This window comes from Natator depressus, chromosome 3 (genome assembly GCF_965152275.1).
Source record: "Natator depressus isolate rNatDep1 chromosome 3, rNatDep2.hap1, whole genome shotgun sequence".
Classification (NCBI taxonomy): domain Eukaryota; kingdom Metazoa; phylum Chordata; order Testudines; family Cheloniidae; genus Natator; species Natator depressus.
In genome coordinates, this window is record NC_134236.1 from 59,228,081 (window position 1) to 59,243,740 (window position 15,660).

Below are 15,660 nucleotides of genomic sequence, written 5' to 3' on the forward strand. Positions count from 1 at the left end.
CCCTCCTGTCAAGCTCTATTTCCAGTGCTAAAGGCTGCTGCTACTTTTAACTACTGCTTCTAAGAAGAGGGGATGGGAACTAGAGAATCTGCCTCCTATGTGGCGTGTTTAGAGAGAACTCTGGGGAGCACCTGGGAGACGGAAGAAACAGGTGACAGAGAGGCTCTGGAGGAGTAGCTAGTAGGTGTCTCATACATTTGAAGCCAACCTCTCCCCGCAGCCATCTCCAGCTTGGAGAGGGAGATTCTTTCTGTGGTTCTTTCCTCCTAGAGCATCCCAGTTGCTGTGAAAACTACTTTACATCTTCCCAGGCCTCCTGTCTGTAGTCATGGGTGTTTGTTTCTTTCTACTCTACTCCTCTCTTAGCTTTCTGGGTGGTGCAACAAGAGTATTTCTGCCATTCTACCTTCTCCCCAGCCCTGACAGGGAAATAGATTCAGTGCTTGAAGTTGCTGTTGATCATAGCCTTCCCCGGGTGCAACAGAATGACATTTATCTAATTCTTCTCAGTTTCTCTGCTGCCCACAGGAATCTGAAGATCAGCAGTGAAAACAATCAAAACTGGCTGGTTTTCACTGTATTGCCACTGGTGGAAGCTCCAAGTGTGGCAGCAGAGATGAGTGACTCTGCCTGAGGATTTAGGAAGACAGCACTGCATAGACTTAGCCTTGTTTGTAGCTTGAATGATTGCCGTTAGCTTTCCAAATGCAAATGTACTTTTTTTCTTAATGAAAGCTTTTGTTCAGCAGAAAGCAACAGCACTCACCTAGAACATATTTGCCCTGGACATATGTGAGACTGGATTTTGTCAACCCTGATGAGCCTAGTGCCATGAGTAAGAAGCACTGAATATGGATAGGGGTAAATCAGACCCTAAAGGTAGGTTCAGGCAAGGAATACATTATTTATTTATTTGTATTACTGTAGTGCCCAGGAGCCTGAGTATGGAATAGGATCTCACTGAGGCATTAGGATAAAAATATGTATTTAAACTGCTCCCTAATGTCCCACACTTCTCTGCTGTGCCAAACAGAAGTTCAAATCTGACCAAAAGTTAGTAGTTACAGCAGTAGAGGTTTTTTGGCATAGGAATGTAGCTGGTTGTTTTTGTGGGGACACTTCCCAATTGAGAATTGGGCTGATGCCACCCAATTCATTTCAAATAACAGATGCACCACTATACTGGCAGCATGTACAGACCCACACATTAAATGAACATTCAGTGTACTTTGCTTAGTGACCGACCACACAGCATGTTCTGTGGGGATGTCGCAAACAGTGGCTCTTGCACAAATGGGACTCCCATTAATTAACACCTGACACGACCCGGGGCTTCGTGTGTTGTGACTGCACAGAACAGAGCAATTTCCCATCCAGCAGCCATGGGGCATGCACATGTCTCTTCAGGCGCGATGCAGGTTTGCTGCTTGGTGACGACACGGCCTCTACGTGACGCTCCATAGTTAGAGACTGGGTGGCGCAGACCCAACTCCTCAAATGCGATGACCATGTGGGGTGAGCAGAAGGGGCTCGGCTGCCAGTCGCACCTGGCCCACGGACCTACTGGGGATGCGCACTCTCCTTTCGCCCGCGGTAATGAGTGTGGTCAGCGTCACCCCCTCGCAGGCTGCTGGGACGTTCCGGGCTCCCTGCCTGTGGGAGTCTCACTGGAAGGCAAAACCCTCAAGAGGGACGCGCTGGGGGGGGGGGGGGGGCGAGCCGAGCCCCGCCCCAGAGCATGCCCCCCCCCGCGGCGGAATGCCCGTTGCTTCCAGAGGCCAATGGACAATCACTCAGAGGCCCAGGCAAACCAGCCAATCATTTCGTAGAGGCGAAATGCTGTGGCCAATCAGAGCGCTTCCCGGCCTAAAGCTGTTGGGAGGGGCTCTGCACGCGCGTGTTGACAGTTGGAGAGCACGCGCCAGGCGGCGCGAGCCCGACAGGACCCTTCGGGTTCGTGGGGTCCCCGGCGCTGCCATGTCGGACTGGGAAGCGGACAGCGACGAGGAGTTCCGCCCCGGAAGCCGGCCGCCAGGCCCCCCGCTGCCGGAGTGGCAGCCGGCGGTGGCCCCCACCCAGGGCCGGAGGAGCCCAGCGCCCCCGGTGGGCGGCAGAGGGCGAAGCGGAGCCGCCGGGCCTTGTGCTAAGGGCCAGGAGAAGAGGCCGGCCCGGAGGGGCAGCGGCTCCCAGGGCGGCTGGGGGAGGCTGGAGGGTTCGCGGCCGTTCCCGTTACACGCACCCCGGGAATCCTGGCTGTCGGGCCCCCTGGAATATCGGCCCCGCGGCCCCCCCAGGGATCGGGGCTTGGGGGTGCCGCTCTGCTTCCACCTGGACAACGCCATGATCGGGACCGTCATAGGTAACTACCGGGCCGTGCCCGAGTGCCTGGCACTGGTAGACCCAAGTCCTTCCCGAGCAGGGCGAGCCTAGGAGGCGTGCCAGGTTGGTGGGTGACATAGGCATAGTTTGATTTCTGTATATGCAGGGGACAGAGGCAACGTGAGGGACTTGTGCCCCCTCCCCTGATTTGTCTCCCATTTAGCACAGAGGTTTTCAAATTGTGGGGTGTGGGGCCCCCCCAGTGCACATGGAGGAACATTGGGGGCGGGGGGGGCGAGTGGCGAAGGCAGGCGGCTCAGGCCAGTCTCATGTGGCAGGGCTTGGGGAGGGAGCAGCACCCTCACCTCACTGAGACCCGCTGTGCAGGAGTGGCTCAGTGTTCCTGCGTTCACACACAGTTTGAAAACCTCTGTGCTGAATGGAAGGCAGAAACCTAGAGGAGGGGGGCACATAACCCTGCGTACCCACCCATGTGTTGCCCTTGGTTGGGGTGGGGTATGCGCCGTATGCCCTCCCAATCTCCACCCCAGCCAGTCGAGCTCAAGGCACTTAGTGGGCTGCAGAGGCGGAGGGTGTTGATGGGGGCTGGGTGTGATACCTGCTTGGCCCCTTAGATCTATAGTTGGCCCTTGTCCCTGCTGAGGCAGGGGGCCACACACATTCTGCGTTGCCTCTCTCCCCGATGAATGCATGGTAGCCTGGGGAGACCAGGCTGCGTGCATGGCAGCTGCTTGCCTGATTTCCCATTTGATCACCTTGAGGGAACGATGGCTTGCCTGCCTGGCAGGGGTGAAAGTAACTTAGAAGTCTTATCGGTACGGGGGCTTGGGTGGAAAGGGCAGGGCTCGGTGTCAGCCTCCCACAGCCAGCCCTTCAGTGCCAACTGGGGCTCCAGCAGTGATTTAAAGGGCCTGGGGCTCCATCTGCTGCCACGGTGGTGGTGGCCAGGAGCCCCGGGCCCTTTTAAATTGCTGGACCCAGGGCAGCTGCCCCTTTTGCACCCCCTCAGTGGCCCAGGGGGAGGAAAGGGCAGCAACGTTAAAGCGCTGCCACGCCAGCCCTTTATTATTGGCTGTGTACGGCCCCGGTACTGGCAGCCGCTTCTTACTGGTACACCGTACCGACCCACTTTCACCTCTGCTGCCTGGGAGGGGTTCACCACAAAAGGCTTGCTCAGGCTCTGTTGGCCAGCCCAGTGGCTGTGTGAGCGTGCCTTTTAGCTAGAAGAGCGGAAGATGGGGACAAAATTTTGCTGTCCAGGGAAGGAACCTGAAGTGTCTCCCTGGTACCATGATTTCTCAATGGGTTCTCCCCCCACCCCCCCGTGCACTTTTTTCTGTCTTGATTTTGAATGATCACAAATAAGCTACCTATTTTTTTTTCTGCGGTTTCTTGTTAAATGCTCTACCCTTTTTGAAGAAATCAAAGGATTTCTTATTTGATGACAGTCTAATGAATGATAAAGTAATGATCAACAGTAGTTTATTTCCGATTCTTGGCGCAAGTTGGTCTGTGGTCAAGATTTGTATAATATCTACAAATTTGCATTTTGTAACAGGTCGGGCTGGAACTAAAATTAGAGAACTTGAGGATTCTTCAGGTTCTAAAATACAGGTAAAGTGCACTACATTTTGTCAAGAGCTTATTGCTCAGTACTCTCTCCAGGTCTTGCCATTTCTCCTTCTATATGTCCTAGTGATTGCTCCCTGATATGAGAGAGTCTCTCCTTTCATCTGTCATTTCTTTATCTTGAGGTTGCATGTGATGCCTTTACATTACTCCTAGTCCCTGTATGCATGGAGAGTAACTAAACAGAACTAAGATGTGAACATACAGTTTGCTTGGGGTGTAACAGAACAGTTTGGTGATGTAGAGTTTTCTTTTTAAAAAAAAAAATGGTAAGAACATACAAAATTTCCTTTTTTTTCTTTAATGTAACACAAGGGCTCAGAGCCAAAAAGATACTTAGGTGCCAGCCTAAACCCCAGATTTAAGCACCTAAATGCTAGATTTGTCTGCACAGCAATCCACAGAACTCCCACCAAATCCTGTAGGTGCCTAAACTCACTTGGCACTTAAGTTTTCAGTGTAAAAGCTCCCTAGGTGCCTATGTTTCATGCTCTGGACATGCATACTGCTGCCTCCCTCTAGGTGTCTAGATGCCTGTTTCCCACTTAAGCCCCAGAGTGATTCAGATAGGCATTCAGGCTGCCTAAGCTGAGTGCAAGGCCATATCCAGTAGGCATGCTCAGAGGCTGCATACTGGATCAGGTTCCATTTAAAATTTGTTGGGAGACGGAATAGAGGGTAGTGGTGCCACCTTATAACTTTTTGCCCAGTGGTTAGGGCACTTGCATGGAACGTGGGAGGCAAAGCTTCAGTTCTTCCCTCTCTGCTAGAGGTGGAGAAAGGATTTGAACAGGGGTCTCTGACCTCTCAGGGAAGTGCTTTAACCACTGAGCTATGGGATATTCTGATGTGGGACTTACTGGAGCTGTTTCAAAGGATAAATAACAAAAGTGCTTGGAGCAAGGGGACTGGATTCTGGGTCTTCCACCTTCCAGGTGCGTGTTCTAACCACCAGACTACAGAGACATTCCATCTTTCTGTCCCTCATCCAATGGCTGTTCCACTGTGGATAAAAAGTTACAGACATAGGGCCAGAGAGTCAGAATGACTCCGTAGGCTGGTGGTTAGGGCACCAACCTGGGAGGTGAAAGACCCTGGGTCCAGTCACTCATTATCCTGTCTTTGTTTATGGCACAAGGCAGGCACCTAGGCTTGGTCTACATACTTCGGTATAATTATGTCACTTGAGTGTGAAAAATCCACATCCCTGAGCAATGTAGTTGTACCAGCCTTAATCCCCCCCGCCCCATGTAGACAGAACTATGTTGGCAGGAGAGCTTCTCCCACTGACATACCTACTTCTTTTGCGGAGATGGTGTTATTAAGCCAGTGGGAGAGTTCTCTGAGAGAGCTTGAGTGTAGGTGCATGCGCAAGTAGGCCAATGTAAGCTGCCTTGCATTGATCTAACAGTATAGTGTAACCGTGTAGACCAGGTTATAGGTATACTGAGCTAAGGCTGCAGGGCAGTTATATCGACCTAATCCCTGATGTATCATAGAATATCAGGATTGGAAGGGACCTCAGGAGGTCATCTGGTCCAACCACCTGCTCAAAGCAGGACCAATCCCCAATTTTTGCCCCAGATCCCTAAATGGCCGCCTCATGGATTGAACTCGCAACCCTGGGTTTAGCAGGCCAATGCTCAAACAACTGAGCTATCCCTCCCCCTCAAACGTATGTAGACATATCCTTAAGTCAGTGGTTCCCCAAACTTTAACAAACTGTGAACCCCTTTCACTAAAATGTCAAGTCTCGCAAACCCCCTCCTAAAAATGAATATTTTCAAGGATTTTTCTCCTTTACCTAAATATAAATTCTAAAAGCAGTGATCTTGGAAATATGTTTTATGACATGCTTATTACACACTATTTATTAATAATTATTATTACATTATGAAAGCGGCAACACTCTTCCAAGATCTCACTTTCGTAGCTTGTATCACTTTGAATAAGCCTGTTATAAGACAAGGCTCCTGTGTTTCATCAAGGAGTATCAGATGTGAAACAGCATGAAGGTATTTAAGAAGCCAACTCAAATTGTTCTTCCTCCATGAGCATTCAGATCTAGAGCAGTCCAGGCAAACAGCGCACTTTACAACAAAGCTTAAACTTGTTCTTCATAATAATTTTAAAAATAGTACTAGCTGCCTATTTAATTTTAAAAACGGCAAAAAATATCCACCTCCCTTTCCATTTCTTATAAGGAGTCTTGACGTTTAAATCTCCTCAGTGTGATAAATATGCTTGCTTTGATCTGCTTAGCTCTTGGAAGTCCAGGGGCTCTGGGCTGCTGGCCCTGCGTTGCCTGGAGTCCCTAGGGGCAGCTCTGTCCGCCATTAGGGAATTTTTTCCCAAAAACTCCCTGTAAGATTTCGTTCACGAACACCGGTTTGGGAACAACTGCCTTAAGTTTCAGAGTAGCAGCCGTGTTAGTCTGTATTCGTAAAAAGAAAAGGGTACTTGTGGCACCTTAGAGACTAACAAATTTAGTAGCTCACAAAAGCTTATGCTCAAATAAATTTGTTAGTCTCTAAGGTGCCACAAGTACTCCTTTTCTTACTGCCTTAAGTGTCTACATACTCTTAGGCGTTTAGCTCTCCCCATTCATTGTATAGGGAAGCTGATGCACTTAATGGTGGCTTTGTGGATTGCCCTTGTTCTTGGCAATCCACAAGAACAACAAAAGTTCTTGTGACTTTTCTAGGTGCCCCAAAATTAGGTATTATGATGTCTAAGTCCTTTTGGGTAGCTCACTGTAGGGCTTGTGTTAGGCAGAGAAATTATGAGACTGCATAAAGAAGAAATCAAGGAGTGGGATACCTGTGTATATTCTAGTATATGAAGCTTGTGCTATATAAAAATTTAATTAGGCTTTCTAAATTTAGGTTATAAGGGGAGCATATGAAGCTGAAGTAAAGATTTTTGGTAGTAATGATACACAGAACAAAGCCAAAATGTTGATAGATGATCTTGTTAAGAGGTATGGCCAAAATTACCCTGGAGACAGAACTGAGAAAGGTAAGAAATTTACAGTGGGGGAATTGTTGGGACTTGTGTCCTGTTATAACATTTGACTTGTTCTTAACATTTTAACATGTACAATATGCCTCTGTATATATGCTGTACCACAGAGAGAGAACTTTTGTCAAAAAACAGTTAAAATTGCTTTAGGAGAATACCACACACAAATCCTTAAAAACAAAGAAATAGAAGAGGATACATATACCACTTGCACTGACAAACTTAGTGCCCTCTGTAAGTACATCCCATGTGCCTCCAAATGCATCAAAACAATATACATTATGTTACTCACTTTATTGAACTACAGCTCTGACCTCAACATACCCTATAATTTGCCTGTTCACTGATGCTTAACAGAAATTTATTTTTCCCATGAAGAGAGTAAGAGGTCTGTTAAGTTTCCACACAGTGCAGTGTGGAATGCAATGAATATTGTTACTGTATATGTTGTAGGGATACATAAGCAATTACTACAGTTTCTGTTCTAACATTTTGCTTATGTTGTCTGTTATTATTTGTTTGGTCTATTTGTATTGAAAGCCCTTTGGGGCAAGGACCATGTATGTCTTCAGATCTGGACTGAGGCACAAAAAGGGAAGAAAGGAATTAAACTCAGAACTGAGAGTTAGGTTCCACATTTCCAAGAGAGGAGGAATGGAGCGTGGAGTGTACCACTGTGGTGGCAGGGGCAGCTGTGAGATGCCTAGTATGGTGGACTAGCAGGTATCTTTGAGGAAGGAGCAAAGCTGCAGCTAGGAATACTCAATAGTGGATTTCTTAATATACTTTCTGAATGTATCATAACTAAGGGGGAACTGAAAGCTGCTGTTCAGATGCACAAACAGCCCAGAGCAGCATAAGAATGAGGCACACCACTACATTTTCTCCTATGCTGTCCCAGGTTATCATTGGGACTCACTTAATCACTGTCATCACATGTAGTATGTATTGCCTTTGTGTCGTGGTTAAAGTTGCTTTCTGAGAGATCCTAATTTAATGAATCTCTTTTAAATTTACTGTACTATCTATACACTTGGTATATGTGATTTAACTGTTATATTATCATCTTGTGCTGTAGAAATACCCCTTCTCTCCTTACAGTTGTTGAAAATAGTTTTCTGCTTGATCCTTGGGGCTCTGAGAATTTACCTCCCATTTTCCCCCAGTTTACACCCAGTCCCCGAAGAACCCATATCACAGCAAACCTTCCTTCTAGTTGAGAGAGCTGCTTGGAGTTCCCTTTAGAAGAGGGGTCTCAAACTCAATTTACCTTAGGGCCAGTGCCAGTCCTCAAATCCTCCCAGTGGGCCAATAACGTCACTGAAGATGGTGTTCACACCACCTCCCAGCCCGTTTCCCACCCTTTTCCCTTGCTCTCTTGGCCTCAGGCCGCCCCAGCTGACTGTGCCTGGCGACTAGTGATGCTGCCTCTGTGGCTGACTCCGCCCAGCAACTAGTGATGGTACTTCTGTCTCTCTCCCCCAGCCAATGGGAGGTGCGGGGGGGGGGGGAGGAGACGGTGCCTGCAGCAGACATCAGGCCGTGTGGCTGCATGGGTCTCTCCTCTCCGGCAACAGCAGAGATAGGGAGCCGAGCTGCCCGAGGTGAATGACACATTGCTGAGTGCAACCCCTGGGAGGGTCCCAGGAGCAGCAGGATGGAGCAATGCTGGGGAGAGGGGCATGTGAATCTCTCCTCCCTGCTCTCACCCCATCCCCCAGCCAGCAGTCATGAGGGCCAGATGAAAGAACTTTTTTAAAAGTTTCTGCGGGCCACAGTGGGGAGGTTCTCAGGCTGCAGATGGCCCGCGGGCCAGGACTTTGAGACCCCTGCTTTAGAACCTGTCAGTACTACTCCTAAGTAGCCAGAAATTGCTGAAAGCACTCTTTGTTCTCTCCTTTTCACAACAATGCATCCACACAGGTTTTATAGATCTTTCTGGTCTATAATAAGATTGGATCTGGAGATCAGATCTCCCTCAGGGGGAGGGATAGCTCAGTGGTTTGAGCATTGGCCTGCTAAACTCAGGGTTGGGAGTTCAATCCTTGAGGGGGCCATTTGGGATCAGGGCAAAAATTGGGGATTGGTCCTGCTTTAAGCAGGGGGTTGGACTAGATGACCTCCTGAGGTCCAACCCTAGTATTCTATGATCAAACCAGGCTTCTAACGATAAGTCCCAAGAAAGAACTTTCTATTTAAACATAACATCTCCTTAGAATTCAAAATGGGAAAGGTTTTGTTTGTTAAAAATAAAGCAAAGCTACTGTTTCCCAGCAGGTTCCCTCCAACACCAGGATTTTGGCTCTAGTTGTTCCACTGAAAGCCATCATGATCTTGTCAAGTCTGGAAATGGCCCACAGAAATCAGTAATTAACTGGGCATCTCTTCGAGAAAATAAAGCTAAATATGAAGCTATGAAGTGGGCAGGTTAGTATACAGGCTTTGAAAAAGTGTGGTGTGCTTATCACACTACAAGAAGGATGTGGAAAAATTGGAGAGAGTCCAGCGGAGGGCAACAAAAATGATTAGGAGACTGGAACACATGAGGAGAGGCTGAGGGAACTGGGATTGTTTAGTCTACAGAAGAGATGAATGAGGGGGGATTTGATAGCTGCTTACAACTACCTGAAAGGTGGTTCCAAAGAGGATGGATCTAGACTATTCTCAGTGGTAGCAGATGACAGGACAAGGAGTAATGGTCTCAAGTTGCAGTGCGGGAGATTTAGGTTGGATATTAGGAAAAACTTTTTCACTAGGAGGGTGGTGAAACACTGGAATGTGTTACCTAGGGAGGTGGTGGAATCTCCTTCCTTAGAAGTTTTTAAGGTCAGGCTTGACAAAGCCCTGGCTGGGATGATTTAATTGGGGAACGGTCCTGCTTTGAGCAAGGGGTTGGACTAGATGATCTCCTGAGATATTCTATGATTCTGTGATTCTATGATCTTACATATAAAGTCTTGATAGATTTTTAAAATGCAGAATAGAAAAATTTAAATCATGTGTCTGTGTTGAAATGAATGTGTATTTTTCACTGTCTGAATTATTAATTCCTGGTAGACTCTTACTTTCTTTAGATTCAATTAAATATAACATTATTTATATATAACATTATTATATACAAATATACAAATTACATTATTCTATACGTTATTATATACAAATTACAAATATAACATTATTACAATGCTTAAGCATTGTAATTTTCTAAAGTATAACTGTTTGCATCATATTATCTCTGTTAGAGGAATAATTCTGATTAGCTAGACTAAAAATTTGGTGAGGTGGTTTATTTAGCAAATACTTTAAAAATATTGGGTTTTATCTCTTCCTCAGCTTTGTTGTTTACATGCTTCCGACAAGGAATCCTCACACTACTTACAATAATTTTTGTAGTAGGGAGTGATGTGAGGATTCACAATGTTATGTGGGTTTTGGGCTCTTCCATCTTAAATCTTGATCATAATTTTGGCCGACTTGTACCAGTAACTGTTTCTTTTTAAACTATATGTTGTAATTCTGAATAAGCACATCTCTCACCAATTTGGAAAATTTAATTTTTTTTAACAGGTTGCTTTTTTTCCTAATTGTTTAAGATTTGCCTCCAATCGAGAGAAAATTTTACAAAGAATCACCCAAGATTGCTTCCATGCCACAAGAAGAAGTGGAGAAGTGGCGGTAAGATGTTTGTATAAGTAACTGCTTGTTTTGGAATTGGAATGGTGAAATGATTGTTAGACAGGAGTTGTATAAATGTTAACATTTTCTTTTTATTAACAGTTTTGTAGATTTTTATTTGGGCTGGAGCCAGGGTGGGTTGATTTTTAAATCAAAGCGATTTAAGTCATCAATTTTAATCATGATTTAAATCAGCAAGCAGGAATCCTTGATTTAAATATCAGTTTTCATTATGTTTTGCATTGTTTGTGCGCATCAGTTATTTTCATGAAGAAAGATCAGTTCTCATTGGTTGGTAACCATTAAAATATATTTTTGCTAAATTTGGTGCTGCTTTTTGCTAATCAGGAGGAAATACTATATCTTTACGCACTTAAGCAATTATATAGCTTCTTACATTTATTCTGATTCTTAATTTTTACACTTATTATGTTGGACAATGACAAATGAGGTGTTTTTTATTTACTGGATTAATTTTTTACTAATTTGTGTCAAGCTCTGTTTGGCTGGAAATTATTATTCAATTAAAATGCACAAAAACAATTTTTTATCTTTTTATTAAATAAAACTACCTTAAATATGTTTGATATGTAAGAAAAAAGTTCATCAAGACATGTTTTGAATTTAAAACTAATTTATTAAACGGAAGTATTATCTGTAGTTAGTGAATTGAACTAATTGTTTCTGATCACCAGGTCCTTCAAAAATTTTAGAATTAGTACATCTCATTCTCTCACACATAGCTTTTATTCATAGATTGGAAGACAAAAACAAACTTTCCTATTTTTCAGCGCCCAGTTGTGTTCTTTACTTAGCTCATTGAACTGAACTGGACTGAAATTAAGAAAACTGTCTCTCAGCACATGCAGAAGAGGTTACTGCTGTCAAAAGCTGATTTAGAATGTCATCAAGCTCTGGAAGCTTAGCCAGTCCCTTCCACCAGTCAGGGGTTTGATTTTCTTTAAAACTTGGCAGCAAATGAACTGCTTAATGCTTTTTGTTTAATTTAAATTATTTTAATACCTCATAATAAGTTTAGGCCTTAGCATAGGTTGTCATTTAAAATTAAAATTGTAATTAGCTTTCTTTAATTTAAAAAAACCCTTTATTTAATTTAAATTTTAAAAATATCCAATTTTTTAAATTAAATCGTTGATTTTTATCCAACATGGGTTGAGCATTAGGCAAGCAGACATTGCTTTTTCAAGCTGGTAGCAAATGGTGGCTGTAATCTCTGTAAAAGGCAAATGGCCACAGTCGTCTTCTCCCCCCCATCCCCTTTAAATATCAGAATCTTTCCTTTTGTATTATAAAAAGATGGTATTGGCAGTGTAGTTGGTGAACAAAACCCTTCAGTGTGTCTACCTACTGGAATTGAGCATATTGTGAGATAGTGGATTGGAGTTCATTAACTCCTTCAAGCTATGATCATCTGAACATTGTGTCCATCTTAAATGCTCCCTGAACTCTCTTTTCTTCATTGAAGCCTTACTCAAACATCTTCCAAGCAGTTAGAACTTTGATTTTCACTGCCATCCTACCCTATCCTTGCCCGTAGATTCTGGTAAGTACCAACCTGGTTCATCACTAAGTTCCAGTCACTTTGAATCAAGTGCACAGAGCATCCTACTTTTCAGTCCCCTCATGTTGACTCTAGTATTCTCTCTCTAGTAGTAGTAACGGATTTTGCAACCCTCCCTTGCTGCTGTGGCTGCTATCATTTTTCCATGTGTGCTGCCCCAGCAGCTTTATCAGTGTCTCTAACCATATGTCTCTCTGTTAGGAAATATAACCTGTAATCTGAACTGGGATTCTAGTTATTGTCTGGTGGTATATGCGCATGCTTCTACTTGCCACTTTTCCATGCTGTATGGAACTTTTCATAGGATCAGAAAAGAGAATGTATGGGACAACAGCTATGAGCGAGTAAAAATATTCTGTAGTGTTTCCTCTTCTTCTTCCCATCTTGTATATGATTAGCTACAATTAATATTTCTGTAATTTTATTCATCTCTTTTTTTTAACTAAGTATAACTGAGGGAAAGGGGGAGATTGAAAGTGCTTTTCTCTTCCTGCTCACTGGTTGAAGCAAAGATGTTGGTTGAATGGAATCTTGTATTTAGGCTGAAGAGAAGAAAAAATTAAGACAAACCATTGATACATGTTTCTTTTAAAAATGATGGCTTTATATATCTCAGTGCTTAAGTGTGCTGTAAAGCCTGTTAAAGTAGGTTGCATATCTGTAGAAACCTTAGTCCTTCCTGTTTGTTAATATGGCATAGGTTGTTCTATTATGTTTTTGTTTTACTCTAAATTTGTGACCTTTGTGGTGGTTTTGTTCATATGGAGTGCTATGGTCCCACGCTGTCACAACCACTGTTCTGGTGAAGGCCTAGATAGGATACCATTTAAAACTAGTCAGTGGCACTCTCCAATGACTTTTGGATTGCAGTAGGACACGAATATTCTCAGCAAATGTATAGTTCATTCAGGTAGAGTGCAGTCAAGGTCAGATGTGTGGCCAGGGTGTATAGTCATTATCCATTTAGAGCATCTAATTGTGGAGGGGAGTAACGAAAAGTGAGAGCTGAAGGATGTGGAAGGGTGTCTCCCAAGTAACACCCTTTGTGAACATAAGAGTGGTCCTGGCTCTCTTTTTCCCAAGAAACCTGTACTCATTTCTTATAGACCACACAATTTTTCTCAATTTCTAGAATATTTTTCTGTTTTGCTTTTAAAATTATTTGATTTTTCAAGCTACCGCATTAATATTTTTAAATTCTATACAGAAAAGAAAATAATAATATCATTTGTGATGACTTGAAAGAAGGTGAGAAGCGCCATGTTCCCAATCCTGTTTGTAAATTTGAAGATGCATTTAAATATTATCCTGATGTTATGGCAAATATCAGAAAAGTTGGCTTTGAGAATCCTACGCCAATTCAGGTACTGTGTGCTATCAGTTCTGGTAAGTTTTATATTTTAAAGAGAAATTTGCAGTCCATATGTTAAGCACTTACATTGCTTTATTTCAGTCACAGGCTTGGCCAATCATACTTCAAGGAATTGATCTCATTGGTATAGCACAGACTGGTACTGGGAAGACATTAGCTTATTTAATGCCTGGATTCATTCATTTGGATTCACAACCAATGTAAGGGCTTGATGGAGTGAAACTTTTTGAGTTTTGTATTGCCTCGCTAAGTTTTGGGGTGGGTTTTTTTTTTTGTTTGGTTTTAAACTCTTAATTGGCATTAAAACACAACTTGAAAAAGAGTCCAATCAATAGTTCTAAAATTAACTGTATTGGTTTAAGAAACTGTTAGCCCTGATCTGTCTGGATAACACAATGTGGCAGTATATTGAGAAACTCTAGAGCAATATTACATTAAAATATTTTAATATCTAATGTGGGTGTACTCAATATCATGTTTTTCTGTATTTTCATGGAACTACTGTATAAAGCATTTATTTAAATTTTGTTTAATTCTTTCTTAAAGCCCAAAAGATCAGCGTGGTGGGCCAGGTATGTTAGTCCTCGCTCCCACTCGAGAACTAGCTCTTCAAGTGGAAGCAGAGTGCTCAAAGTATACGTACAAAGGAATTAAAAGGTAATCTTTATTCTCACCAGTTTCTTAATATTAAAGACACAAGTGTTGCCAGAAGTCTTGTATTACAGCAAGTCCTGTCACTTAAAAGCTAAAGCGTTATAACAAATACAAAAAGATTTAATTATCCTGTAGCCTTTAAGATATCTGGTATTCTATTTGTTCTGTCAATAGAAGGCAGCATATGTGCTGTTCACTTTGTGTGGGCCATAGATTGCCTTCTATGATGAAATAACTGGCTCTGAGGGGAAAGCGATGGATGTGATATACCTTGATTTTAAGCAAAGCTTTTGATACGGTCTCCAACAGTATTCTTGTCAGCAAGTTAAAGAAGTATCGATTGGATGAATGGATTGGCTAGATAATCAGGCTCAACAGGTAGCGATCAATGGCTCGATGTCTAGTTGGTATCAAACAGAGTGCCCCAAGGGTCAGTCCCGGAGCCGGTTTTGTTCAACATCTTCATTAATTATCTGGATGATGGGATGGATTGCATCGTCAGCAACTCCGTGGATGACACTAAGCTGTGGGGAGAGGTAGTTACGCTGGAGGGGAATGATAGGATCCGAGTGACCTAGACAAATTGGAGGATTGGGCCAAAAGAAATCTGTTGAGGTTCAACAAGGACAAGTGCAGAGTCCTGCATTTAGGACAGAAGAATCCCGTGCACTGCTATAGGCTGGGGACCGACTGGTTAAGTGGCAGTTCTGCAGAAAAGGACCTGGGGATTACAATGGACAAGAAGCTGGATATGAGTCAGTGTGCCCTGATAGCCAAAAAGGCTAACAGCATATTGGGTTGCATTAGTAGGAGCAGCAGATCGAGAAAAGTGATTATTCCCCTCTATTTGGCATTGGTGTGCCCACATCTGGAGTATTGTATCCAGTTTTGGTCCCCCCACTACAGAAAGGATGTGGACCAATTGGAGAGAGTCCAGCAGAGGGCAATGAAAATGATTAGGGGGCTGGGCACATGACTTATGAGGAGAAGCTGAGGCAACTCAGCTTAGTCTGTAGAAAACAAGAGTGAGGGAGGATTTGATAGCACCCTTCAACTACCTAAAGTGGGGTTCCAAAGAGGATGGAGTTAGGCTGTTCTCAGTGGTGGTAGATGGCGCAACAAGGAGCAATGGTCTCAAGTTGCAGTGGAGGAGGTCTAGGTTGGATATGAGGAAAAACTATTTCACTAGGAGGGTGGTGAAGCACTGGAATGAGTTAGCTAGGGAGGGAAGTGGTGGAATCTCCATCCATAGAGGTTTTTAAGGTCTGGTTTGACAAAGCCCTGACTGGGTTGATTTAGTTGGGGTTGGTCCTGCTTTGAGCAGGGTGTTGGACTAGATGACCTCCTGAGGTCTCTTCCAACCCTAATCTTCTATGATTCTATGTCT

General features: G+C 43.9%; 1 protein-coding gene across 1 annotated transcript in view; it reads left to right on the forward strand.

Moving 5' to 3' along the window:
* Positions 1-1,977: 1,977 nt before the first annotated feature.
* Positions 1,978-15,660, forward strand: part of DDX43 (DEAD-box helicase 43) — a 64,323-nt gene continuing 50,640 nt past the window's right edge. The window contains exons 1-8 of the mRNA XM_074946848.1: positions 1,978-2,359; positions 3,899-3,954; positions 6,855-6,987; positions 9,268-9,417; positions 10,584-10,665; positions 13,455-13,611; positions 13,701-13,819; positions 14,166-14,276. Of these exons, the coding sequence (XP_074802949.1) occupies positions 1,978-2,359; positions 3,899-3,954; positions 6,855-6,987; positions 9,268-9,417; positions 10,584-10,665; positions 13,455-13,611; positions 13,701-13,819; positions 14,166-14,276 (1,190 nt within the window). The remainder of the gene's footprint in view (positions 2,360-3,898; positions 3,955-6,854; positions 6,988-9,267; positions 9,418-10,583; positions 10,666-13,454; positions 13,612-13,700; positions 13,820-14,165; positions 14,277-15,660) is intronic.